The sequence below is a fragment of the Nothoprocta perdicaria genome, unplaced genomic scaffold (genome assembly GCF_003342845.1).
Source record: "Nothoprocta perdicaria isolate Ctin4 unplaced genomic scaffold, notPer1 scaffold_6, whole genome shotgun sequence".
Classification (NCBI taxonomy): Eukaryota; Metazoa; Chordata; class Aves; order Tinamiformes; family Tinamidae; genus Nothoprocta; species Nothoprocta perdicaria.
Window position 1 is genome coordinate 9,577,297 of NW_020455865.1, and position 27,583 is coordinate 9,604,879.

The 27,583-nt window shown below is 48.9% G+C and overlaps 1 protein-coding gene across 2 annotated transcripts; it reads left to right on the top strand.

The window, feature by feature from the left end:
* The first annotated feature begins 381 nt into the window (after positions 1 to 381).
* On the top strand, positions 382 to 27,545 carry LOC112955814 (discoidin domain-containing receptor 2-like). 2 transcript variants are annotated; one of them, XM_026049190.1, is made up of 16 exons: positions 382 to 518; positions 1,903 to 2,005; positions 4,285 to 4,513; positions 7,004 to 7,151; positions 7,348 to 7,453; positions 10,222 to 10,408; positions 13,325 to 13,571; positions 14,718 to 14,810; positions 15,326 to 15,483; positions 15,690 to 15,885; positions 17,028 to 17,272; positions 19,772 to 19,893; positions 20,250 to 20,447; positions 23,043 to 23,277; positions 24,293 to 24,442; positions 25,650 to 27,545. In XM_026049190.1, the coding sequence occupies exons 1-16, from the start codon at positions 455 to 457 to the stop codon at positions 25,788 to 25,790; spliced, it is 2,622 nt and encodes an 873-aa protein (XP_025904975.1). In that variant the 5' UTR covers positions 382 to 454; the 3' UTR covers positions 25,791 to 27,545. The 2 variants fall into 2 exon arrangements, with proteins under 2 accessions (XP_025904975.1, XP_025904976.1); XM_026049191.1 differs by lacking the exons at positions 382 to 518; positions 1,903 to 2,005 and adding an exon at positions 2,755 to 2,788.
* Positions 27,546 to 27,583: the final 38 nt, after the last annotated feature.

The following is a 27,583-nucleotide window of genomic DNA, read 5'->3' on the forward strand; positions in this document are numbered from 1 at the left end:
CCTTGAGGGGTTGCTGGGGTGAGCCAGCTCACTCCCTGGTTTGCTGCAGAAAGAAATAGTTTCTGTAGCTACTAATATAATAAGGAAAATGAAGATCAAAAGGGAGGGAGATCAACTTCCAGTGACCTTATTTAAGAGCAGTAGTTGATGGTGTCTGCGAGTGCTCACGGCAGCCAAGCCCCTGAAAGCTGAATTACATTAACACTGTGAGAGACTGCGCTGGTAGTCGAGCAGTCGCTGCTCGAGCAGCCTTTGGTCAGAAGATGGATCAGAGCAGAGCTGGGTCAGGGCGTTTGGGAAGGCAAGTGCCTGACCCAGTGCGCCTCGGGGAGATGCACTGGCTTGGGGGCGTTGGCAGCTCACCTTTGCTTTTTCTTTCAGAAATGTAGGTGGCAGCTGCGGCCTGTGAAGGACTAGCACCCGTGTGACTCTGGCCAGCGCTGTGACTGCTACCATGATCCTCTGCATGCTGCTCCTGGCCTCTCTGCCCGAGGCGTCTCGCACCGAAGTCAACCCTGGTAGGGAGCTGCTGGCCTAGGGGAGGACTCATCTCCCACCTTTCATGTGTTCATTCCCAGCCTTTCTTTCCCTCTCGTGATCTATATATAGATGTGCACACACACGCACACGTAAACCTAATCGTGAACATAGTCCCTAAATGTCTGTGTGCCCATGCTGCCAGTCTCCCCTGACTGCTGTGGGCCACCTCTACAGGCAGTGCCAGGAGGGCCCAGGCACAGGGACAAGTTCATTGTCTTGTGCAACATCTCTGTCCTTCCCACTTTTTGATGTGAGAAGGAAGGGGTAGGGGCTGTATTCTGTGTCTGACAGGCTGGTGTGTCATGGTTTTAGACAGCAGTGTACTGGTGTCTTCCATATTCATTTCTGTAACCAACTAATAAGTTGCTTTTTGATCTCTCAAGGCAACAAAAACCTGTCTGGAAGTAGTTAATTCAGTCTTCACTGTGTTGGTATATTTAGGCTGTTCTTCACTTCTTGTACTTTCTGATACTGAATTCTGGTGTTATTTACTGCAAAGTAGTACAGGTTCATAGGATTATTCTTCTTTCAGTTTTATTTTCCTATATCTCAATAACTCAGTATCATCAGCAAATATTGTCACCTCACCATACGTCTCGTTTCCAAGACACTTCGTGAGCAGATAGAGCACTAGCAGCTGATACCATGTCTGACGATCACAGCAAAATCCTTGTGAAATAACGTGTGGTTACAGGCATTTTTATATTGAAATTTGTCAGATTGTTCTTCGGCCAATGGTGAAAGTGGTAGCAAAAAGGTGGATTTCATGCATCTGTCTCTCCTTGCCTTCTGAACATGGTTAACAACTTTATCAGAGCCAGGTAGTCGTGAAGATGATGAAATGAGGAGACCTGTAACCTGCGGTGTCCCGATAGTGCAGATGTTCCCTTGAGAGCTATCTGGTCATTTAGAATTAGGTGCTTTTTAACTTTTTGCCTAAAACTGGATTGCTGAATGGAGTGGTCTTATCTGAGTGCAAGTTGAGCACCCTGTTTCTTCCAGGAGGAGAAGAAAGTTTTGATGCAATACTTCATTTTTTACTGTATCATCATTAAGTAGGATCTCATTATAGAATCTGCCTATATAACCTGTTACACTAGTATGTTTCTTGTTTTGATGTTGTTAAAAATCCTTTTCTGTGAAGTCTCTGCTCTTCCAGGACTCTGCTGAATTATACTAGCTGTCTGTGTCAACACATCTTGTCACTTGTGATTCTGGTTTTATAGTGATTTTAAATTGCTTTTCCCTTTTTGATTTGCTTTCTCTATATTATTGTGCTGCTTATTCCATACCCTATCAATGAGACTTGTCTGGTGGTTTAAAAAAAAACTTGTTAACCTGCTTTTTTTCCCCCTCTTTCAGCCATATGCCGGTATCCTTTGGGCATGCAGGAAGGAACCATTCGGGATGAAGACATCACGGCTTCCAGCCAGTGGTATGATTCCACAGGACCTCAGTATGCACGGTAGGCTCATCTCTGGCACAACTGGAATCCTTCTCTTCTACTTTGCTTCGGCTTATCTAGTATGGCTGAAGATAAAAATTCTTCTTTAGGCTCACTAAACTAGATGGAACTAGAGGCCTGCAGAGGCAGCTCTGCTCCTGTTCGTTCTGTAGCTCTGTTGCTGCTTCTAATGGGCTGGTGATTTACAGAGCAAGCAGGGGCAGTGCCTTTGACGCTTTTGCTAGGGCACAGGAAGCTTTGAATCATAGGAAGTCATTTAGTCTGTTGGACTCTGCAATTTTCAACAGCATCATAATGATATGTGCTGTGTAGACTTGAAAATTAATTCAAAAAGTTCTGAATTCTTTGGCTGTTTGGAATGTGATCACGCCGACCTGATGGCACTGACTGCTGGTGTCAGTGCTGTTCCGCATCATTTAGATGCGTTGGCTTTTTATGGAACTGATTACCAAAGTGTTTCCCTCCTCTCTGTCGTGGAGTTTTCCTTTTCCCCTACTTAGAAGTAAGGAGATTTAAATGCTCCTAGTTCAGCTGTTCTACTGTATTCATTATAACTTCCTTACAGGAAATGGTGTCACCAAATTTTTATTCTGATCAGATTTTAAAAAACTAACATTGTATTTTGTAACCTAGAACATACAGGATTAGAGGGTTGTTAAAAATCAGCTATCATATTTTCTTCTAGTGTCAATAAGTTAGTCTTTTTCAGTCATTTGACTTTTTGTTCTTTTGTCTCACTTCTTTCAAAGCTGCAGACTGCTGATTTACAAAATATCTCCAAATGTGAGTTTCCTTATAGTTGTTTGTAATGATGGTATCAAATATAACATTTCCTATGCAAATTAGATGTGCATTGCAGGTTAATTTTGGTGGTTCTATTCATACCAACACTTTGGGCAGTCCAAAATGACGAAATTCTAGTGGCTTCTTCCTTGTGGCAGAGCAAAGATGCGAAATGGTGTGCGTTTTGGCAGAGTTTGTCCAGGCGTGTGGGTCTGAAAGCTCGGGGGGAGTATTTTGTGCTCTCGGGGTTGGCTTACTCTGCATTCTGCAAATACCTGGGTTGTCACTTGCCATCTGTTCCCCTCATCTCTGCCAAGGCAGCTGGATGTCCCCGGGCAGCAGACACCAAGGGGCTCCCCTCTAGCTGCCTTCGCTTGATTAGAGGTGGGGCTTCCAGTGCAGATGCTGCCTGTCCGTGGCACTTCCAACTGTCCTTCACAGCTTTCTCAGTGTTTGGCAAGTAAAGCAAGTTAAAGACCTCACACAAGCAGCAGGGAACTGGCCGAGCTGACACAAACTCCAGTTTCTACCCTGTACCTTGACCTTCTGTGTCTCCTTCAGGGCACTTCCTTCCTTGATAGGAGATTTGGCAGCACTCGCCATTCCCACTAATTAGAGCAAGGAGGGCTGCTGGAAAGAAAAGGGCATTTCAAGGGCTTGTTCCTTGCTGGGAAATTGCTGCTGCTTTAAAGTTCACATGGACTTATCGTGTCTGGATTTTTTTTTTCCACGTTTGAAGCTGCTTTCATCACCCTGTGGTTTGCAGAGCTGGTTTCTTGCCTAGGTAACTTGCTCTTTCCTGCAGTAGCTCCACCTGCTGATTGCTAGAGCAGTTGACGTGAACTCCCAAGGCAAAAGGTTGGAATCTCTGTGGCTAGTGCTGCAACGTTCAACTTGAAGCAGAGATTCTCATCCCTTACCTGTGTCTTGGTGAGCACTTGGGATCAATGAAGGAGATGTATAAGATGTGTTGATGATCCACAGCGATTTGTGGAGCTTTAGAACTTTGTTTCTAAAGTTTACTTTGAGGTAGCTCCTCTTTGTACTTGTATTAGCTATAGAAGGAGGCTGAGCAGAGGCTCAGACCTTGCTGGATGAGGGATGTAGATAAAGTAACAACGTGCTTTCCAGGCCACATGCTAAAAACCATTAATACACAATTTCCTACAGACAAATGTAGTTGCTTACAAGGCAGCAGTAAAGTGTTGGCCCTGAGAAAGATAACAGTGGTTAATGGTAGTAGTTGATGAGAAGTGTCCAAAACTATGTGACGGTGTAAAGGGCAAAAACTGGGTACAGGGATCTTGGATAAGTGTCTACAGATCATCCCCTCAGAGGAGGAGGCCTTGGGTAGGCCAGGGCTCACTTGCTAATTTATTTTCTTTTTATGCATTTTTGCAGTTTCAAGGGGACTTCTCAGTTAGTGGGAAGGCTGGATCCTCAAGAGGAAAATGTTGGGGTCTTGTTTAGTTTTTTAAATATGTTTTTCCCCTCAGGTTACAAAGAGAAGAAGGGGATGGAGCGTGGTGCCCGGCTGGCTTGCTGCAGCCGGAGGATGTGCAGTTCCTCCAAATGGACCTTCACAAGCTCTTTTTCATCACCCTAATTGGCACTCAGGGTCGGCACGCCCGTGCCACGGGCAAGGAGTTTGCTCACGCCTACCGGATTGACTACAGCCGCAACGGGGAGCGCTGGATCTCCTGGAAGGACCGCCAAGGCAAGCAGGTGGGTGCAGCAGCAGCAGCCAAGCGTGGAGCGGGCGGAAGCCAAGGGAAACTGCAGGGAATTGAACTGCAGGAGGTGCCTCGTTTGTTGGCCTCCTCGCTGCCTGGTGCTTCTTGCTCTCCTCATTCCTCCCTGTCAGGAGGGAGGCTCTGCCTTACTCCTGTATTTGCTGGGACTGTTATTCCCTTGAGCTGATTCCCCAAGTCCTTGCCATTGCCCTGCCCTAAAATAGTGGCTGATCAGTACCTCTGTAGTCAAAACACTTTGAAATGCAGCAGGGTTGTCCCACTACCAGCTTGGGACTTGCTTTGGAATTGGAAGCTGCAAAGCAGACTTCATGTCCCGTGTCTGTTTTTGACCATTAGCTACGTTGTCTGGGATCTGGCATGCCTGCTTTGTGTTGGTGTCTTTTTTTAAAAGGTGGGACATGGAAAGGGGACGAGGTTTTGGATATCTGATAGCAGCGTTAAATTTAGTTTAATTTAGAGGATGGAGGAGTTCAGAGGGTAGGAAACATGCTGAGTGCATACCCAGGGAGGCTTCCCTGCTCTGCTGCAGTTATTTCTGACTGCTCCAGACTGAGGTATGCAGTGCTGCCCTCCGCTCATGTTCACAAGCCTTAACCCTCCCTTGGAAGGGAGCTTCCTCTCGTCTGCAGCTCGTATGAACTGATCCTCCTGTCTCAGGCCTAAGCCAGAGTCTGTCCCTCAGTAGACAGAGTCAGTGCCCCGTGGTGTTTGGTAAGCACTGAGGGCACTTTGCAAGTCGCAGTGGGGCCTGTAGTGCTGGAAGCAGTTTAGGTAGTGACCTCTAGTTTGTTAATGAGTGGCTTGTTCACTCAGACCTTGAATTTGCTACTTGGCCATTTTGTGTCTTGCCTCTTGTGTCTCTGTGCCAGCAAACAGGTGGTTTGCAGGATGGGAGGGGAAGCTCAGGCTCAGTGTTCTTTACTGGTACTTTACTGGGTGAAGACTGCCTGTAGCTTCACAGTTACTACAGAATGGAATGGCTGCGTTGGCCCTGGGCAGATAAAGCCCTTCTCCGTGGTCCCAGGCCTGCGCAAAGCGGTGTTATCAGACCCACCGACATCCGCTTGATATCAGCGTTATGGTTAGTCTCCTGGTTCCATTTGGGCAAGATCCCCCTCCCAGGCTGCAGTGAGGACCTGAGGGTGTGTTCAGGCGAGTCCCCGTATTTATTCTGGCAGTGTGCGCGTGTGGTCTCTGTTATGAGGCCATAACAATTTACCAGCTGCTGTCTTTAGAGAAGATGGTTCTGTTCTTATTCAGGACGCAGCCTACGGAGTAGGACATGGGATTCCTGTCCTTCCAGCTGCTTTGAAAATTGACTTTGCGTGCTGTTCTCAGCATATGTCACCAGGAAAGGTCACACTCAGTTAGCGAATGCATATTTCAAAAGCACTACTGGTCTGTCAGATGATTTGAAAGATGCCCTACAAAATCGTTCAAGCTTTGGTGCAAATGCAGGTGCAAAATTCAGGTGTTTGTGGAGACTTCAAGTCCTGCAGTGGATGTATCTTTGGTCTGGACTCGCACTGTGGTATGTCCCTGTGTAGGTGGATCACACAAATGGCTTCAGCCAGGAAGATCTCCGCTTTGCTGCTGAGTTTCAGATCTCACTGGCTTGTGAGGTCATCAGGCAGGTGGGACGTGTGCCAGGACTGCCCAAGGCAACTGTAGCTTTGATGTACTCGGTGAAGGCAAAGGGTCAAGCTGTTGCTCCCTTGTCCCTCCCTGCTTCAGGATGATGTTGCCTTTGGTGATTCAGGCTCTTAATATTAGAAGTGGTTTTATTTTGTCTCTGGGTTCAGACTCTTTCAAAAATCCCTTAGACTTTTTGAGCCCTTCCCCGAGGGGTTGACAGCTACAGCTGTTCCCATACAGTGACTGTGGGAGCAGAATGTGGGACTTCCCTAGAACAGGATCGAACAGAGGAGGATGTAGCTCTCTGCCAGCTTAGACACTGCTTTCCCAGAATGGCCCAGGTGGGTAATGGGGGTATTTCGGTTCAAGACATCTCTGCAGCTCCTTGGACCTTCAGCTGTGAAATGCTGCAGCAACTCTTGGCGTTTTGTTGGCTTCTGTAGTATTTTATAGGAAAAAAAAAAAGGACATCAAGACTCTCCCCAGGTAACTGGTGGTAAGGGCAGGGGCTGGGCATGACCTGTTGTTAGAATGTGCATGTAGACTTGTTGGAAAGAGGGTTGCGTACCAGAGAAGAGTGTATAGTCCACGAGTACGTTTGTCTTCCTGCTGCCCCTCTTTTCTCTCTTGAAGTCCGTCCTGGTACCTGTTTGCAGTGGTCAGGCAGTCTTCACCTCCCAAGCTAGGCCCCAGCGAGGAGGAGGAGGAGCAGCAGCTGCAAACCCTCTGCAGATGCAGCATGGGGAAACTCCTTGGTCTCAAATGATGGGCTGCAAGTGAACTCCTGCATAAGAACTGCACTCCAGGAAGTTTATCTCTCTCCTAGGTGATCCAAGGCAATGTCAACACTTATGACGTGGTCTTAAAAGATCTTCGGCCTCCCATCATTGCTCGTTTCATCCGGGTGATTCCTGTGACCGAGCTGCCAATGACCGTGTGTATGAGGGTGGAGCTCTACGGCTGTGTCTGGTATGGTAAGTAGTGATTTCCATGTCTGTGATTGAAGAGTAGTAGCCTCTGGACAGCACTGACTGGGCTCCTCAGCATCCTCACACGAGAGATCTCCATGCCACAGAATTGCCTCTGGTGGCCCATGTCATAAATACAAGTCACGTGGGCAGAGGTGGTGGAAGGTGGTGGCTGTTTGACATGTGTGACTTCTTTCTTTAGATGGTTTGGCCTCCTATAGCATCCCTGAAGGGGAGACGATCGCGGCTCCTGGCTTCCCCATCGTCTACCTGAACGACTCCACCTACGATGGCTACCATGAGCGCAGGTGGGAGGAGTTGTCCTCTTCTCTATCACTGTGCAAATTACCTCTGCTTGCTTATGCTGTCATTAGAGTCCTGCATCCTAAACAGTTCTGAAGGCCTAGCTGCAAGCCAGCCTCCTAGTTCTCCAGAGCATTTAATACTGGAGAGGCTTGGTTCTGGTGGACCCTTTGATGTGTTGTCAGTTGTTGTTTGGAAGGAGGGCACAAGCTTGTGATTCATCCCATCCTAGCTGGTGAAGGTGACTGGGAAGCAAATTATTTGTGTGTTATTGGAAGTCTTTGGAGCTTCTCTTCAAACAGAAGGATCTGTCATTATACATCTGTCTCTGCTCCTGGCTTCCCATCTGTGCATGGTGTGACAAGATGGTTCTGATGTGTCTTAAAGCCCTCATGCTTGGACTCTACTGTGGCCATATTCACTGCGTGTTCACTGATTTTACTGCTGATCACGTATAGCTTTATGATCTGCAGTACTACCAACAGCTTAAGGTGCTGCCGCTCCTTTGTTGCCCAAAATGGGAGCGGGGCAGCTAGCTGGACCTTGTGCTTGCACAACCAGAGTGTTCTTGCTGTAGGTCCTTCCCCTCTTCGTTGCCTTGGCTTCTGGAGTTTGGTGTTTGCAAGGCATTCCCCAGCAGGCTGCATCTTAAACGGTTGCAGGAGAGCGCCAGGGTAAACGGGGCATGGGGCAAGTACGCAGCACCCGAGCTGCAGGCTGCAGCACTGCAGACCTGTGAGCTCCTGGGCAGAGGTGGGACGCTGGTTTTGCAAGCAAAGCCCGAAAGGACTCGGACATTGTGGGAAACTGCATCAGTCCCTGTGAGTCCCTGTGCTCTAAGTCAGCAGAGGCACCACTGTCAATGTGGCATCAAAGTGGCTGATTCGTAAAGATTTTTTGGGTATGATGCTGTTCAGATTTGGAGTCAAAAATCCCAAGATCTTCAGGTTTTACAGCTCATTGCAAGGCATGCTAATATTTCAAATCACTGAGCTAAATTAGGACATTTGTTCACATTTTGAGGTCTGTGGTTTATCTTACGACTCCCTTGCAAGACAGTTCATTAAGAGTTTAAATCTGAAATGTTAAATAACTGGCTGCTCTTGCAGAGCTGACCACTTTTATCTGCTATAAGTACAGAGATGAATGTTTAAATGGTTTGAAGTGTTGGGCAAACTTAGGTATGGGCCTTCTCTTGAGGCAGCATCTCCTAGCTTGTGCAGAAAGGTGACTGAGAAGTGACCTGCTGGCACCCATGGAGCTAAGGGGCTCCTGTTGGATGTTCCCCCTCCGGTAACTCCTTAAATTTTTGTTGATGCCTTAAATTCCTCATGCTTAGAGATATGGGAATCTTTTAAAATGCTTGTTCTCTTCTGCTATGCTGGAGTCAAAAATGTGATTGGGAGAGGCAGTGGGAATACATTCCTTATGTTATAAGGTGTTATAGGGATCTGATAAGATATCAGGTCTTTAGATCTTGGTGTAGAGTAACATCTGATGCTTTTGGACAGTATTGATATATTCAAGATTGAATAGGGAGACCTGCTCTTTGAGTTTAACCCAGGGTTTTTTTTCCAGTTGCAGAAAATATTTTTGAAAGAAGGTATTTAGAAATCCACCATCGATGTCGTGAGATCAGAGTTTCGTTTGAGTCACAGCTTACATTTTAGAGTCTTCCAAGAAGCTGCGTGTGCAGGTGTAGGAGGCGAGGGCTTTGGCTGTTGAGCCCTCGCTTAGCAGCAGCCTTTGCAGGAGAGCGCCGGGGAGCGGGCACCAGCCCCAAGGTGCTGAGCAAGGAGCCCTTCAAGCTAATCAAAGAGGAGGTTGGTGCCTGGCTGGCCTGGAGGCAGGAGTCTGCCTCTTCCAGCTGTGAATCCTGTTGGGAGCTCACAGGTCATGCAGACTAGTGCAGATCCCGATGGTAGGAGGCCTTCCTTGGAATGGGCTTGGGGACCTTCAAGGCACATACCAGCCTAGCCAAGACCAATCCAGACTAGCCTAACTAAATGAAAGAGGTCCAGAAAGCGAGCTCAGGCAGTGACACTGTGCACTGTTAGCACTCTCCCTGCAATAGGACAAGGGGAGAACGTGCCAGGCAGTGCTCCTAAAAGGTAGTTGAGTCAGGAACATACCGTGTGTAGCCTCTCCTGCTCCATACAGACTTTCAGCACTATCCCAGCTGGCTCTGTGCTCCGAGCGGAGCCAGACAGAGTCCTGGCAGAAGCAGCTCATCTGTCTTGTGCTGGTAACGCTCTCCTGAGCGAGAAGCAGAGTCAGAAATAACCCTGGAGAGCCTCGGCTGTGACTGCTGACCATGGCCGCTCATCCAGAGCTTCTTGTCCTGCTGCAAAACTCCCCCTTGTCCTCCCAGGGCAGGACAGAGCAGAGTTCCTCCCATGTGGCTCCACAGTGAGTTGTTTCACTTAAAGCTTTCTCTTAGGAGAACCCAAAGGGTCTTCTCTGGAGCCGTCACCTTCATTCTCAAGAGAATCTACTTGTTGCTAGATTTTTGTGGCTGATGTGACACCAATGCAAATACTTTGCCTTTCACAAAGCAGAGGAAGGTCTCACAGTTCACTTTGCACAGCATCACCTTCACTTTATTCAATAACAGGGAATGAGTTTTTGTCCAGAATAGGTTAAGAATAGTTAAACTAATGATTTCTTGATACCAGCTGAAAGACTTGAATGCCCTGGTGCTCCAGGGGGTGAAGAAGCCTGAGTTTTGTCCTGGCTGGTGTTCCTGTGTGACTCCTCTCTCTCTCTTGCCTAGGCACTTGTACGGAGGGCTGGGCCAGCTCACGGACGGCGTGCTGGGGCTGGACGACTTCACGCAGAGCCACCAGTACCGCGTGTGGCCGGGCTACGACTACGTGGGTTGGAGAAACGAGAGCTTCAGCACCGGCGCTGTCGAGATGGAGTTCCAGTTTGACCGGCCGAGGAACTTCACCTCCATGAAGGTAGCCAGGACCTCCCGCTGCCTGGGGTGGGCTCTGGGTCTGGGTGCTTCCGAACTGCCTCCCTGGGCTCCCTGCCCAAAGCACAATCCCATCGGAGACAGAAGTTGAGCAGGAAATAACTCATGTTTGCCCATGCAGAAAGCTGGGGCCACAGAGCACTTGCCTCTGCAGAGCTCAGATGTTTTCCTTCCACCATTTAGCTTAAATGACCAAGGACTAAAGTGCAGACACCTGGGGCAGTGCTTGGGCAGAGCCCACTGACAGCAGGAACCAATTGAGGATGTTGTTTCTCTCTGCACGCCTGGCCTGACCCTTGCAGCAACAAAATGTGGTTGTGCTTCCATGGTTTTCACCAAAAACTACTCTGGATGCCTGAAACCTTGTGCTGTGGGAAACTACTTAATCATGAACGAAAAGGATGAATAGAATGTTTTGAATCCGTAGTAAATAGCAGAATTTTTTGAAAAGATCAGTGGCTTTTCTTGTAAAGATTTCAAATGAAGGAGAACCCACCACATCCTTAAGTAAATTGTTTTGGTGGTTACTTACCCTGGTTTATTTTGTCTATTTTTAGCTTGCAGCCATTGGCTCTTTGCCTCCTTTCTCTGGCAAAAAATCGAGTCTTGCCTTCTCAGAAATTTTCTTGTTTCTATATTATGATTAAATCACTTTTAATCTCTGCTTCAGTAGATTAAGTTGGCTGAGCTTCTCAATTCCTGCCCTGGGAGCTAGGGTTACTCGTGCTGTTCCTCCAGTCCTTTCTGCTTGCTTGCCAGGTCTCTTGTGGAGGTGTAGGGTGGAATTGGGTGCAGGCTTTCCAGCAAACTGCGTACACAAACGGTGCTGACTTTCTGCCTTTGTTTATGCTTTGTTTGTGAATCCTGAAATCATATTTCACTTTTTCCCTGAAGTATGGGAGCCAATGTTCACTTGACTTCTAGCGCAGTACCAGCTTCTTATCCAAACGTAGTGGTTTCTGGGCTAGAAGTCCAACCCCGAAAGCCTGGTTTACATTTTGTGGCTAAATTCATTACCTCTAAACGAGTCGGTCAGGGCCCAGCTCACTGCTCAGTTCATGTGAGCTGGGAAACTGCTGTTTCTGCTTTTGTTGTTGTTGCTTTTAAATTCAATCCCTAGTGATTTTTACTCTCTTCAGGTCCCTAAGAAAGACAGTGAATAGCCTTGAACTAGGAACATGTTCCTGCTGGAGGAACAAACCTGCTGAAGAGTGACACCTTGTTTAGGACTGGCAAGTCTTACCCGAATCATGCAATTCGTGAGTTCATATTGTTGGCTGGAGTTGTTGTTGTGATAGCGTATCAAATGCTGCATAAAACCCTGTCGTGTAAACGCTGCCATCCTGACCAACCAAATACAGAAACTTGTAGAAATAGCAACTTTCCTTAATATTTCATAAGGCTGCTTGAATTAGGATAAATGATTCTCCATTTTTAATTCGGTGTGTGCTGGATCACCTTTACACTTGATATCAAGTAAGCTAGCAGGTTATCACTTACCTGTGATACATATGTTACACTCGGCTGGTATTAACATGAAGTATTCCAGTGCTTTGAACTCCCCCAATATACAAGGGAATACTTAAAATAAATAAATGTTCCGGAATTTTGCAGCTATGCTGCAGCTTCCCCAGGCTCGCCTGGACACTGGTAGGTGTTGCTTAGCACCACACTCAGAATGGTTGGATGGGAAGTATTCCCATATCCCTCCTCACCATGAACAGATGCAACCTCTGCGTCTGTGCTGACTCTGCCTCTTGCTGAGGGATGTTGTCTGGGCCCCGTTTGTTCCTCATCATGCTCAAATCCCCTCTTGTCTTCTGCCTGCCCGTCAGGCCCTTGCCCTCATTACTGCCTCGCTCCTATTCACGGCAGGACGGCACAGGGACCGAGCAATTAGGGTTGGAGGCCTTGGAGGCTGTGCTCGGTGGCAGCCCTTGCTGCGCAGTCGTCAGGAAGTAATTCCTGGCTCCCGCGGAGGGTCAGGCCACGGTGGCTGTGAAGACGCAGGCTGGGAGGAACGCGGGAACGTGGAGGGCCACCTTGTTCCTTTTGGACTGTTCCTGGTGTTTGGGCTGTGGCCCAGATCTTCAGTCCTTCCTGACAGAATCTAAACTGTCACGTTAAAGTAAGTGAAAACGTGAACCCAAGAGCAACGTTTGTGTTCGAGCAAGGCAGCCAGGTTGGTAAGGGATCCTTAGGAGCCTCATGGCTTTGTGAAGCCCCCTTTGCCGCCGGTCTGGTTGGGTGCTGGAGGGTGCCCGCGCGGTGCGAGGCCACCACGGGCAGGGTGGCAGTGGTGCCAGCGGCGGCGGTGGCAGCGGGGCCGCCCTCCCGACGCGCTGAGCCACCAGGGGCGGCCCTGGCGCACGGGCTCGCAGGGTGCCCAGCGGCAGCACCGAGCCTCGGCCGTCCCGCGGCCACCCAGCCGCGCTAGTGCTGCGTGTGCCTGGGACAGCTGCTCTGCCTTGTGCTGTGGGTCACTTCTTGTCACTGTGGCTTTCTGAAAGAGCCTATTGGGCCCAGAATTGGCTTTTTTCCCTTCTTTACACATACGTTCAAGGAGAATCCTTCTGGAAAGCTTCAGCTTTGATACAGGGTGCCGTGTTTGGAGGTTTGACGCTGCTTGGTGTATTTTGTTGGATCTCTTGGAAAGCCTACCAAGACTAGACTTAATTTACTTTTTGCAGGTACAGTTAACAGCTGTTTCAGAGTCCTTGCTTGCATGGACATTCCCGCTGCAGAACAAGGGTGGGTGGGTTTGTGCTGCAACAAGTCAGTCACACTGATTTAGAGTATTCATACATAGACAGCTGTTGAAGAGCTTCCTGAACGGAAAATCACCACCCCTTGAATCTCGGTTTCAATGAATCTTACCGTCTGGCTGGTGTGTTTCTAGGTGCATTGCAACAACATGTTTTCCAAGGGAGTGAAGATCTTCCAGAAGGTGGAGTGTCTGTTCAAACCGCGCCTGATTGCAGACTGGGAGCCCGAGCCTGTTGGGGTGGCCACGGTGCTGGACGACAAGAACCCGAGCGCAAGGTTCGTGACTGTGCCCCTCCACCAGCGCGTGGGCAAGGCCATCCTCTGCCGCTTCTCCTTCGCCGACTCCTGGATGATGATGAGCGAGATCTCCTTCCAGTCCGGTGAGTGCTCCTCTGGTTGAGGAGGCCTGGGGGAGCGCGGGAGCCACGCGAGGGTGCAGAGGCACCCGCTGAGTTCAGCTCACAGCTCAGGGCAGCACGGGGCTGCCCAAAGGCGATGCTGGGCACGCTGCGAGGAGCGGGAACATGATAGGGAAGCACAGGGAGGCTGCAGGGTGCTGTGGGGATGGAGGGGGCGGCACCCTGGGGTGCAGATCAGGGGCATGGTTAAGGGCATGGTGGAGCCCACCCGCAGGAACGAGGGGTGGGCCGAGCACTGAGAGGAAGATGAGGCTGATGAGGGTTGGGGGGACAGTGCAGAAGCAGAAAGGGCCAAGTGGACAGGGAGGACTTTGAAGCTGTGACTGATGCAGGTGTGCAGCAGCAGAACCAGGGGAACCAGAAATGGGATCATCAGGCACTACTTTTGAGGAAATTGCTTGCTGCTTATTAGGGTGACTTTTTTACATATCGTGGGTTTATTGTTTGCTTTTTTTGTGAATAAGCTACATCTATAACTATAAAGCTAGCAGATTGAATGTCTATTTGGGGGCAGGGGGGAAGGCAGAATGTTTTTGCCTTGTGGGTGGTGTTTTCTTTCCTTGAGGTGTAAGGTGGGAGTCGGTGCTGTGGGGTGCTTGGGAAGGCTCAGTCTTGGAAAGAAAGCAACTCTTGAGAGCAAAACGCAATGAGTTGGGTACAGCCTCCTGCTCGGGAGATCCCTGTGCAGCTCTGAGGAGAGCACAGCACAGGAAGCTTGCGGCTCATCTCGGTCCTGTTGGTAGCAGCCCCTCCTGGCACCCTCCCGTCGGACGTGCGCCCGGGCAGGCTCTGGGCTGACCCGGCATGACTGTTCTCAGACTCATGCCAAAAACAAAGCAAAGCTCCTGTCCTGATTTCTTCTACGTCTGGCTGAGCTCTGGGAAGAGCCCTAGGGGCAATGGGGATGGGAGGTACTGGGCACTCCAGTGAGAGGCTGTGGAGCCTCTGCTCCCTGGAGCAGGAGCTCTGGGAAGTGCTGCCCGAGCAGCCAGGGCTGGTGGATGGGCTTACAGGGTGCCAGCTGCCGCGGGGCAGGGCTGGGTGCTCGGCCGGGGCCGCGGTGGCCGCAGAGCCCCAGGGCTGATCTCTTTCCCTCCCCTGCCGCAGACATGGAGAGTGTCAATCCCATTCTGGTGACAGTCGCCCCAAGCACAACGGAACCGCTGGAAGCGGAATACAACGTCACTGAGGGGACCTGGGGTAAGGATTTCTGTCATTAGCCAAAGCCTCAAGTGCCAGGTAATTTCCCCCTGCCACCTTAGTTAACATGGTCTCTCTGTGTCTTTCTGGAGATGTGGGTATAGTCTGGTTATTGCCCTTGTACTGAGGCTGCATTTTGGTGTTTTGAACCCAGCTGGCCCAGGCTGCCTCAGAGCAAGCGGGCTGAGCACAAAAATGCGGCCACGGAAACTGCAAACACTCTTGGTGCATTGGGGATGTTGTCTGCTCTAACACAAATCCAGCCAAGGAATCAGTTCCAGTGCCAGGAATGGTGGTTGGCTGCAGGCGTGCTCTGCACAGCTCATCTCTGAACCTCCAAAATGAGAGGTTTTTGATTAAAGTAGGAACACAACTAATGCTGATACTTGGGAAGCTGCCTAAGATCTTTTCAGTACTAGCTTGTAGAAAGGAACATGGTCTCATGGAAGTTGGCCAATGCATAAAACCGCTTATGCTTTGTTGACTCCACATTCTTAATTCTTCTGTGACTGCAGAAACTACATCGTCTGTAACCAGCACCTGGATAGGAGAGAAGGCAGATGACTCTAATACCTCCATCCTGGTGGGCTGCCTTGTGGCTATTATTCTTCTGCTCCTGATGATTATAATCATTATTCTTTGGAAGCAGTACGTTCAAAAAAGGTTGGAAAAGGTAATACCATGGGGCTGTTTGGCAGTTTAGTATTAAGTATTAACCCTAGTGAACTCTTATGTGGAAAGCATGGGGCCTCACCTGTCCTGTAGCTAAAACCCAGTTTCTAGGGACACAGGCCCTGCCCAAGATGTTGCTGGAAATGCTTGCAGCTCACACATCACTCAACCCAGCATCAGCTCAGCAGGTTTTGCTCTTTCCCCAAGGCTCCACGCCGAATCCTGGAGGAGGATGCCACAGTTCGTCTCTCCTTCTACAGCTACACCATTGCCAACAACCAGACCCAGATTCACCAGTCAAATCCCACGTATGAGCGTGCTTTCCCGCTGGACTTGGAATATCACCAGCCAGCAACACTACTGCACAAGCTTCCAGAGCTCTCTCAAAGTGCGGAGGATTCAGGTAATATAATCACCTGCCTCCCGAATTTGTTTATTCTTCCTCTTATCTTTTTTTGCCCTTTCTAATCTTCTCTCACTAACTTAGGGACCTGATAGGAGTGTTCTGAAGCTGTGACATTTTAGTGGGGAGCTCTGGCAGATGGTGCAGCAGCCTCAATACACAGCCTCTTATTGTTCTCTTTGAAGGCTGTCTGTGTGTTAGCTGGTCATCTGTTAGCAGCTGCTTTTAGCAATCACAGCAGCAAGTCATCGTTTGTCTCCTCAGCCCCTTGGCAGGGGTGTTGCTGCCTGAGGCTCTCCAGGAGGCAATCCAGACCAGCTCCCGGCAGAGATTCCTTTAGCACCTCTTCTTGCAGGAATAGCTCTTGGAAATACCCCCCAGAGAAGAAGCAGAGGCAAATTTGGCAGGGAATTGTCTTGGTGCCTGTGCTCCCGGACCCCCTGGGAAGCTGTGGAGGTTTTGCTTCCTGTGTGCATCCTGCAGGCTTTTGTGCTTGTGATGGCACCCCTACTCTAGTGAATAGAAGGGCAGTGTCACTTTCCTCAAGCACAGATGGGTTGTTAAGTTGTTCTGTGCAGGGAACTTGATTTGGATGGAGTCAGGCAAGCTTGAAGCAAAATGAATGCTCTGTGTCATACTGACCATACAGGGGAATTAATTATAAACAGTCATTATATAGTACTTATGTGAATAAGCTGTAATAGGTAGGGTAAAGTTATAATAGAGTACACAGAAAATGAAGACCTTATTCACGTTGTGGATGGAGATCTACAGCAAACCTGCCATTTCAAACAACATTCCTTGCCTCGAGTTAGAGGGACAACTCATATTTAGGGTGAATGAGTAGCAGAAAATCACATGGGACGCAGACCTGGGTGTCTGGGCAGGACTTCTAGCTCACGGTGACCAGGGACAGCAGCGGCTGATTGACATGGAGTCTGCAGCAGTAGTTTGTTGGGTTTTAAGCCTCTGTTAAAACAAAGCACCATCCTCGCCTAGCTGTGCAGTGCTGCTGGTTCAGGGTAATGTGCAGCTGGGCTGAGCTTCCCCGAGGGCTGCGCTTCTCCAGGAGCAGGAGCTAGGCCACCCTGTTCTGCAGGAACAAGAGCGTTCAACTCCGCCTGTCTCTGGTTTCCCCTCAGTGTGCAGTGGGGACTATGCTGAGCCTGACCTGACCAAGTCCACTCCTCACCAAGGCTTCCAGAACAACGTTCCTCACTACGCTGAAACAGATATTGTCCACCTGCAAGGTGCGACAGGCAACAACATGTATGCAGTGCCAGCCCTCACAGTGGATTCACTCACCAAAAAGGACATCTCAGTAGGTGAATTCCCCCGGCAACAGCTACGACTCAAGGAGAAGCTGGGAGAAGGGCAGTTTGGCGAGGTACAGCCTTTCTTTTCCACACCTGGCAGAGCAAATCTGAGCTGCTAGTTGGGCACTGCCTCTCACTTGGGGCCCGAGGGACCTACACGTCAGTATTTTAATACCTACCTTTGCATTGGGGGAAAGCCAAGATCCCATAAGGTGAGGCTTTGGAGAGTCGTGCTGCACTCGTGAGCTGGCTGCTTGGTGCCACAGGAAAGTCTTTTCCAACAGTTGATCTGTAAATTGTGTTAGCTGTTTGCTCTCTGTATCCCTATTTATGAGACTATAGAAAGAATCTGAGTTGTTAATTCAGACTATTCCATGCTTTTCCTTGGAAGCCCCAGACTTCTGGTGGCTCTCACATTCAGATTATGCCCCCTTAAGCACATGGGTGTGAAAGCTCTGGTAGTGACTCTGGCCAAGGCAGATCCAGCTACCTCTCCAAACAGGTTGTGCATTAAGAGATGAGGGTCTGTGTGGGCTCTGTGCGGGGCCTAGGCCAGGATGGGTATCGTGTCCCTGCGTGTTTCCTGGCGTAGCCGCTCGCTCAACCCACGGCTTGTGCCGAAGCCCCGTGCAGCCTGGGCCCTACAGCTGGGTCCTCTGCTGAGCTCTCACCCTGAACTCCTGGAGCTGAGAATTTTTGTCCCTTCCTTCTCTCCCTACTTTATTGCTGTGCTATCTCTAGCTCCCTACTGAGCCAGATCTTCTCACTTGTGCCCATCTCTTCCAGGATCTATCTGTCTCTCCACCCTTCCCAGCTTTTGTTCCTCCGAGACTTAAATTCTGTCCTTCCGTCACCTTTTGGCAAGGCACCAGCCCTTTACTGCTCCCTTGCTCTTGGCCATGGCATGCCCATCTCTGTGTGTCTCCCTGTTGACCACATGCACTCTCTCCCTTCTCTGCTCCTTTCTTTTTGGGTCTCTCAGTATTAGAAAGCTGGTGATGGCTTACCATCATCCTTGGCTGTCAGAGCAGCCTCTTTTGCTGTGGCCTGGATCCTGTCCCCATCTTGGACTTGCTTCAACTGTAAAACATTCCCCCCACCCCTCCATATTCTGCTTCTGGTTTCCCCCTTCCCACTCTCTCCTTTTCTTTATAATAACTGTCCTTTCTGGACAGTTCTTCCATATTACATATATTATAGAAGAGTTCTTCCCTTTTGCTGTCAAACAGTGGTGGCTTGTTCCTTTCCTCACATCACAAGCTCTTTCCCTTATCTTTGCAAATGTGCTGAACTGCCTCCTTCTCCTTGCCTTTGTAGGAATTTCCAGGCAGGGTCATCATCAAATGCTCTGCTCCAGAGCAAGACTTGGTGTCCAGTCCTGCTTCTAGCAACATGGCTTCTTCTTGCTCCCTTCGCTTTCAAGCGAGTCTTTCCTGCTTCTGTCCACCCCGCTCCTGGGCTCAGTGACACACGGCTTTCATTTATACTTTATGCTCTTAATACCATCACTCTCTCCTATGCCAAGTTTGTACAGCCAGTCTCTGCTTGATTTTGCTGGGTCTTCTGAAGGACAGAACAAGTCTGACCGTGTTTTCTCCTCACCAGACTTCATAAAACTGCAGCAACCTCCTCATACTTCTGTTCTTTATGCAGCTTTGCCCCATTTTTGTGCTGTCTCTGTCTCCTCCCTGTGCTTGTCGTGTAAACTGGTGATTGTTGCTGCATATGAAGTGCATGGAGCTCCCAGTAGGTTGTCCTGCTGCACATCCTCCTGGGACTGAGGTATCCAGTCTGCTCACCTCTGTTCCCTTTTCCAGTGCCACATGCTCGGGTCTGTCTGCTTTCCCTTGTTCCTGTGTCTCTGGTCTTGTTTTCTTGAGTATGTATTTTTTTCTCAAGAAAACCTACTTTTCTCCCCCTTTCTATAAAACACTAGAGTAATTTCAAGTCTTAATTCATTTATTTAATGTAAGAAATTCAAATCTGTATTCTCCTTGGAGATCTCCTTTGGAAACGTTCACGGTTGAGGTATTCATGTCGAACATTTTCCTGCTTAGAGTCTGAAGCCTTCCAAGCTTTGTCTGTGACTTTCAGACACTCCTCAGTTAAGCTGGGGCAGTGACTCGAGCCAGTCTGCAGACGCCCAACACTGGGGCACACTTGCTGTACGTGTGTGGCTGGTCGGGCTTGCTCTACGTGCCCAGCCTGCTGCAGCAGGGCTCATTGCATGTGCAGAGCAGGACAGGAAACTCCAGGTTTTGTGGCCTTCCTGAACATGTTCAGTGCTTGTTTGGCAGCTTGGTTTCCCAGTCATTTGCTTTCAGTATGAATTTGGTGTGTTAGGGACCCATCAGGGTGCAGTCTGTGTCCTCTCCTACATCATGGGCTAGATGGTGTAAGCATGTTCTTTTAGTCCGGGATCTAGGGCCATCCTATAGGCTGTTTGCTATCAGAGTAAAGAGTTGCATATTCAGAGTCACTCTGTGACCAAACATGGCTCAAAGTGACGTTTTCCTCTGGTTTTCTCCCCACGTGTGCTTTCATAGTTGCCACTGCTTTCTGCCCTGCAGGTACACCTGTGTGAAGCTGACGGTCTGCTGGAATTTCTGGGAGTCTCTTCCACAGAATTCACTCGGCAACCTGTTCTGGTAGCAGTAAAAATGCTAAGATCAGATGTCAACAAAATAGCCAGGTAAGCGCGCCCGCCGTGGTTGCCATCTGAGAAGGAAAGCTGATGTTTTCCACATAGCAGTATGAGATTTCACTAGGAATAACTTGTGTTAGGGATAGAGCCCTGTGCAAGCAAGTTTCGTGTGTTCAAGTAAAGAACAGTACAATTGAGAGCAGGAGTAGACGTACATGTTTTTGAAATGGTGCCTTTGTCCCCTTTGCTAGGGAGAGGGTGGATGTTGCCCACAAACACCGAACCAATGTTCAAACTCGCAATGTCCTCTCTGGGGAGGGATTTCTAGCTTCTTTACATGGTGCTTCTCTTGCCCTTAGACCACGGGGTAGCCTGAGAGTCAAACCTGGTTTTTGTCTTTTAAGGAACGATTTCCTGAAGGAGATCAAGATCATGTCGCGGCTGAAGAACCCAAATATCATCCGGCTGCTGGGCGTGTGTGTGCGCGACGACCCGCTGTGCATGATAACGGAGTACATGGAGAACGGCGACCTCAACCAGTTCCTGTCGCAGAGGGAGATCTACAGCAAATTTGCTGTTTCAAACAACATTCCCTGTGTCAGGTAAGGAGAGCAGCCTGTTTAGGTCTAAGCAGGAATCGTGAGCTACCACAGCACCTGCTCTGCCTTCAGGGAGTTGCTTTGTCCCAGCCTGGCCAGCTGTGCAGCCTACACTGTGAGCAACAGCCCCACTTGGAGTCGGAGGTGGTTTTGAGGGACTTCTAGGGGTTCATGTTGTTGGGAAGCTTCCCTGACTGGGGGCTGCTCTGGTCACAGTAAGCACTTAGATGATTTTTTTTTTACCAGCTTAACCATCTCTTACATTAGTGACGCAGTATCAAATAACTGATTTAATATGGCAAGCCAGTTGCATTGCAGTGAAAATGAAAAATTTCTGCTAGGCTTTTAAAATGTCTCCTTGGTTCCAGGTGTGTGATTTTGAGGGTTTTTTGTTTGCTTGTTTGTTTTTTTTTTTTTTGAGAAAATAAAGGGAGAGGTGAGTGGAGTGTAGAACCAAACTAAGGAATGATTTTTATCTTCCAGCTGCAGGAGGACATTTCTCTGGCAAAGAAAACAGTTTTCTCTCAGTACTGACATTAATCTCTTATGCAGAAAGATTAAATCTAACTTAAAAGTATCACCACTGTTGCGGAAAGTCCTTTCCTACTGAAGTAGTCTTGTGTGTAGGACAAAGACATTTATTCTGCTCAGTGAAGAGACCTGCCCTGAACTTGCTGCATAGCTTAATCCTTGGCATGTTCCCTATTTATAGCCTAGCAGCAGGGCAGAGCAGGTTCTGCTGATGGGCTGGATGGGAGCTGGCCGTGCTTTGCCACTGTGTGTGCCTTTCTGCTGGCAGTGGGCAGCAGCCTCGTCAGGAATGTTCTTCTGGCGTCCTGTAGAGCCATGAGACACTGAGAACTGTGGGGTGGGGGAGGACTTGCATCCGTGTAGAGACCTGTTCCTGCTCCCTGCAGTGCCTTGTGCCTGCCACACATCTGCAGTGACTGTCACCTTTAGGCTGAGGGCGTTTACCTCAGTCTAAGCCTTCAACTGGCCGTTCTTTTTCATGCTGCTCCTGAATTGTCCTGTGACTTCAGCACTACTGCTCACACTTTTCTTTTTCTCTCTCCTTCCTTTATAATTTGGTCCAACTTCTGATTTTCCTGTTTCTCTATCTGGTCCTTCATCCCATTCTTTAGTGTTTCCTTTATCCCATCTTTCAAACAAATATAGTTTCTTCCTAAAGAGATCTTGTGACTAGCTCAGGTCTTTGTCTGTGTAGGATGTTTGTTGAACCTGAACTGAAGCCCTCAGCCAGAGATTGCACCTTGTCTCCACCAGCTCCTATGGGTGCAGAACACGGGGAGTCCCAGCATCGCCCCCACTGCTGCAGCCTGTTTCTTCATGCACCAGATATGAGACCTGTCTGAAGGACAGGGTTGGTCACTGTGTTTCTTCAGCCCTTTTGGCTCTTGTTTGAAGTGCATCTCACTGCTGCTGTGACTAGCAAATTATGAAGATGGGTGGCTGGTCTGCTGCGAAGTTTGCCTGTCCCCTTCCCTCAGGGCAGCGGGCACTGTAGATTCTGCTGAGCGGAGGAGCACAGAGCCCAACGCTGGTCACTGACAGGTGCCCACCGGGCTGCAGAGGGGACAGCTCGAGCAGCCTGGCCAAGCCCCGAGGGGGACACAGTGGCCAAGCAGGGCTGGGGGAAGGTCTGCAGAGAGCTCGGGCTGAAGCATCTGCAGCTCCCTCCTCCGCGGGAGGCTGCGGGGCCGGCACGGCGCGGGAGCGACGCTCAGCTGCCCGCATGCCGCCCGGGTGCCACCTGCCTGCCCGAGCGCCGTGGGGGCCTTCAGCCCGCACAGCCTGCGTGCGTTATCGTTAGGTGACTAGATGGGTGTCGTTCACATCGTGTGATATGTAGTGCTTATTCCACTGCCGCCAAAACCCAGAGAGGGAGAGAGGGGGGATTCTCCCACTGAGCTCTGGGAGAATTATCAACTGGGAGCAGACTGTGCATGTTGGATTTTGAGTGGGAGCTGCTGGTGTGTCAAGTGTCTGGGCTTGCAGAATGGGAATGCAGCCCAAAGCAATGGCACGTGAGGAATCTGGGAAGTCGCGTGGTCTGTAGCCAGTGCATGCTGCATCTCTAGTGCCTTTCTTTTCTAGTAAAAGGGAATACAGTTACAACAGATGGAAAATAGATTTGTTGAAACACTTAGCTTACCTTTCTTGCTTTGTATATTTAGCATTTCAGTGCTATATGGCAGACTTAGTGATACAATTGCAGTGTTTGTGAATTAACAAATTAAATAGTTTCTAAGACACGAGATTCTGATCTCATGATCATGAGATTGTACAATCTGATTTTTCCTGGCTCCGAAAAGTTGGTGCTATGATGCATAAACTCCTTGCATATCAGCTCCTTGTACATGGAACCAATGAATTATTGCTTATGAACTAAGTCTCTTCTAGGCACAGTCTGTCCTTGCTTGGACAACTGGACATCTTAGATTCCAGTCTTATGGCAAAAAAGTGACAACTAGCAGTGTTTCCTTGTGTTGCACGGAATGCAGGGGCCTAGCCTGGCTTTGTCGAGAGCTGCATGCAAGGAATGTCTCTGTTCATGCTCTTTGTTTTGTTTCCATGCAGTTACTCTAACCTGCTGTACATGGCCACCCAGATTGCCTCAGGGATGAAGTATTTGGCATCTCTGAACTTCGTGCACAGAGACCTGGCCACTCGCAACTGCCTGGTGGGGAACAATTACACCATCAAGATTGCAGACTTTGGCATGAGCAGGAACCTGTACAGCGGGGATTACTACCGGATCCAGGGGAGGGCTGTGCTGCCCATACGTTGGATGGCCTGGGAAAGCATCCTTCTGGTAAGGATTGCACAAAATAATTCTCTGCTCACTTTGCTGGTTTTCAGTGTGCCCCTGAATCGGTCACCAGCCCTTGCAGCACCACAGCGTGTGGTGTCGGTGGCCCCTGATGAGATGTCCTTGTGCCAGGCGTGTTGCCTCCCTCGGGGAAGCAGGGTGCCCTCACAGATACAATGCAGCACAGACCATCCACAGCCTGATTTCTGTTCTGTTCCTGGCATGCAGGATTCCTGCGAGAATGTAAACAAGCTCCCTCTCTGTGCCCATTGCCCAGCTGCGAAGCTCGGAAGGGCTGGGATAAAACATGACGAGTTTCTAGGTCCAAGTCTGGTTTAGAGGTTGGGATTTTTTTGTGTGTTTAAGCTCTCCCCTTAGGAGGTGGTTTAACAGTCAAACAAATTCAGTCTAAAGGCAGTTTTGTAACCTTCAGCTTGATGGTTCCTTTACAAATTGATCGGTGTGAGTGTCTACTTTTATTTTTACAATGACATAGTAAACTTGTAATTAAACATGATTATAATGGCTGGTATATGGCTTAAGCTTTTCTAAATTCACTTCAGTGTCTTAATTGCAGCTTCATCTAACCTGTAGGTCTCCTCCATCTTTCTTGTGCTAACATCTTCCAAATATTTGCAGACTACTAGGGTTGCCACATAAGCCTGGGCAGTCTGAATGTCTTCTGACCAAACAGGCCCTCTGGCTCCCTGATAATTCATGCAGCAGCAGCCAGAATAAAATGCTGTTTCCCGTTATTTCTCTGAACATGTGTTGCTCCAAACAGAGCAGGTTTGGGCCTGTTTTTTCTAAGGCGGAGAATACACAGTGCACAGACTGACACCAGCTTCTGCATGTGCATTGCTGAGAGCAGGTCACCTGCTCTGCTCTCTGTGGAGAGCCTTTTCCAAGGCACAACCAGCGTGTCCTCATGTTAGGCTGCTGAGAGCGTAGGTTGAAAGAGTTTTCCCAGATGTACTGCAAGCAGAGTGGGGGCTTACAACGTTGGTTCTGTTCACAGGGCAAGTTCACCACGGCCAGCGACGTCTGGGCATTTGGGGTCACCCTCTGGGAGATGTTTGTCCTGTGTAAGGAACAGCCCTACAGCCTTCTCTCGGATGAGCAGGTCATTGAGAACACAGGCGAGTTCTTCCGGAGCCAGGGCAGGCAGGTAGGAACACTGAGGTGACGTCTTTGCCCCCCTACGCACCCGAGAGGATCTCCCAAGGGCTTTCTTGGTGGCCTGATACCTTCTGCTGAGGTCCCTGCTTCTATTCCTCACCTTCTCAGGTGTGTCCCAACTCTCCCATTTTTCATCTAGGTTCATTGTGCTAGCTTTCCTATCCTGGAGTCCCAGTAGAAGAACTTCTTGACCCTGTCCCGTGCTTCTTCCTTGCTATAAGCCACTTCGGTTTCAAGACGGATTTGTGCTGTCCTCATCTTCTCTGGGCTCCCCTATACAATGCTTACTCCTTGCCCTTGTCCAGGGTCTTTCCTGTTAGCATTTCCTCTGAAAATCGAGGAAGCCCAGAGTGAGATGGGCAAGGAGGAACTGTTGGTGCCTCCGAGTTGGATATTCCCTCTACTATCTCCATGTGTGCTGAGATGCCTCTGACTATCCCAGGTTGCCAAAGGGCTTTTGTGTCGTTACTCTCCTCAATTTAATTCCTGGGCAGTGCTGTGGGCTCTGCTGCTGCCAGCTCTGTTGCCCTGAATCAGTGAGGATCTCTGCTGCTGCTGATGGTGCTGGATCACACACAGCCTAGCACCTTGGTCCTGAGGCTCTTCCACCCCCCAGAAAAGTGGAGTGCTTGTTGTTTGCCAGTCTTCTAAAACTCAATTTTAACACCAAACAAATCGGAGGAAATGAAGGTTTAATTTGCCATTTCCCAGATAGGAATGATTTGAGGAAAAAGATGAAAAATGAATGTCTTGAGAGGAAAAAAAGCTATTTCTGCCTTAGATGGTTTGTTTTCTGTCTCTGCTAACAAGCTATCACGATGCTTAAAAAGCCTCATGGGTTGTTTACGGTGAGTGACAGTATTTGGATTTTATTGTGGTAAACTTAGTTTTGGTTTGTGTGTTGCTGTTGCTTAGAAGAAAAATTCTCTAAAATGTTTGGGTTTTTTTTAATGGGACAAATGACTGACTTTGTCACTGAACATGTTGACACAGTGTCTGCGTTTCCATTTGGAATATGTCAAGGATTCACCCAGACTTCACTTCCACATTCATACTTGATAGCTTTTGCTTTTGCATGACCGCTGTGTGTCTTGTAAAACCTAAAATGAAATTGTCCTTTGTTTTTTTTTTTAATTGAATAAAGGTTCAATTATTTTAATAAAGATAACTGAAATAGTTGTGCTTCTCTCTTGCAGATCTATCTCTCTCAGACTCCTCTGTGTCCTAACCCGGTGTTTGACCTGATGCTGAAGTGTTGGAGCAGGGACATAAAAGATCGTCCCACCTTCGACATGATTCACCACTTCCTGCTAGAACAGATGGAATCCAATATTTGACTCGAGGGAAGGAGACAAGCTGTGGAGAACTGAGTGACTTGGGTATCTCTGCCTGTACCTCATGGGAAGATGGTCAGGCTGCCTTGCTCTCCTCCCTTGACTCTAATCTATTTAAGTTGAGACATCCATGGCAGCTGCTCATTCTATTGGCCATGGTCTGACACACAGGACCAGAGGATCTCATTTGGTTGAAGAATCATCTCCTCTTCTGAATCCTTGCCTGGGAATACTGTGAGAGGGAATTTATTAGATGCCCATGAACTTTTGGGCCAAAGGAATGAGTAAAACTTTGCAAGGGACTTGGAGCTCTCTCCTGTATGGACTAGAAAGCTACCGGTTGATTTGGGAGTTCCGATTCAAGAAAAGAGGTGTAGAAGCAGTCATCTAAAACAATTCCATTGAGTCAAATGGAAGTCCTGAGCACATTAGCAAGCGTTTCTGTATGCTCTTGCTACAGACTATAGGTATAGTGAGAAACTAGAAAGGACTAGAACTAGAAAATGGTTTAACAGACTTGAACTGGTAGAGCTGGAGTTAGTGACCCTTTGGAAGTAATTTTACAAGGGGCTAAGGAGGATGCAGATAAGGTTCAAGATCACGTTCTTTTTTCCTGTGGTTGTTAAGCACTGCTTTGGTTATATATGTGCATTTTCCCCACACTGGATTTTTTTCTAAAGAAAAAAAAAAAGAGGAAAAAAAATGAATGTTAAAGGTCACTGAAGATCGCTACAGTAGATCTTCTATTGACCTACAAATAAAGACTAGGGTAGGGAGTTTGTATTGAAAAGTAGCTGATACTGTACTACTGTCACTATGTAGATTTATTAGCCTAATGAACTTGTAGCCACAATGGACTGATGTGCAATTAATCCTGTATAAGTACCCGTTAATATGAGACCTCTCAGTCGAAGCTGTTACCCGTGCAGAGGGACTTGCCTTTGGAGAGGAGAGGAGGGAGAGGAGGAGGAAAAGGAGGAGGAGGATCCGGGCGGCACTGCCCTGGCTCCTGGCACCGCGGCGGGGCTGTGCCGCAGGGTGCGGGTCCCGGTGCTCCCTGCGGCTCCCGGCCCGCCCACCTGCGGCACGGGGGCCACTGCAGCCCCTGGCTTCTGCTCGGGGCTCACACGGCTTCTGGATGCTTCCCCTCCAACAAGACAATCCCGGGTCAGCCAATGAGGTTTTTGTTTCCATTAAACCACAAACGGCTCCTTTTGCAGGGCTCTGGAACCCCTTGGACATGAGTTAGGGAATTCAGCTTGTTCCTGTGTAAAATCCATTGTGGATTTGTTAGGCTCCTGGGGAATACTCTGCTAGACCGTCCCTAATTGTATGACAAGATACTTGAGGACCAAACCCCGATATTTCATAAGCTGGGAGAAGATGAAAGTTCAGCACTTGGCTTTTCTGACAGCAGGCACTGCAGTGTCAATGCAGGGCAAAGCTGGTAAAGATAACCGCTGTCTTGGCCACAAGCAGGGTGTGAATGGCTGGCTGCGCTAGGAGCTCTGTCTGGGGACGCTGCTGAGAGGAGGAATGTTGGAACAGTTGTAATTAAGACTGTTAGATTCAAAGAAAGACTATTTCTGAGTTGGCAGGACCGTGCGTGTTGTCGTTTCTGCTGCCCAAGCAGGACAGGTTCTGTGGTGAAGGGGCCCCGTTGCAGCTCACTCTGCACGGCTCATGTCCAGGTTGTTACGTTTGAGGTCTGAGGTGGGATTCGCCTCACTGCACCAAGGGGTCTCCAGCCGAGCTGCTCTGTGCAGCTCCCTTCGCTTGGGAAGGAGCCAGAGCAG

Bases quoted from the DNA above. Each gene is read 5' to 3' on its own strand.
- LOC112955814 (XM_026049190.1), top strand. From the start codon at position 455: ATGATCCTCTGCATGCTGCTCCTGGCCTCTCTGCCCGAGGCGTCTCGC. The intron at 4,514-7,003 runs GTGGGTGCAGCA...TCTCTCTCCTAG, and splicing joins AGGACCGCCAAGGCAAGCAG to GTGATCCAAGGCAATGTCAA. The intron at 15,886-17,027 runs GTAATATAATCA...GTTTCCCCTCAG, and splicing joins TCAAAGTGCGGAGGATTCAG to TGTGCAGTGGGGACTATGCT.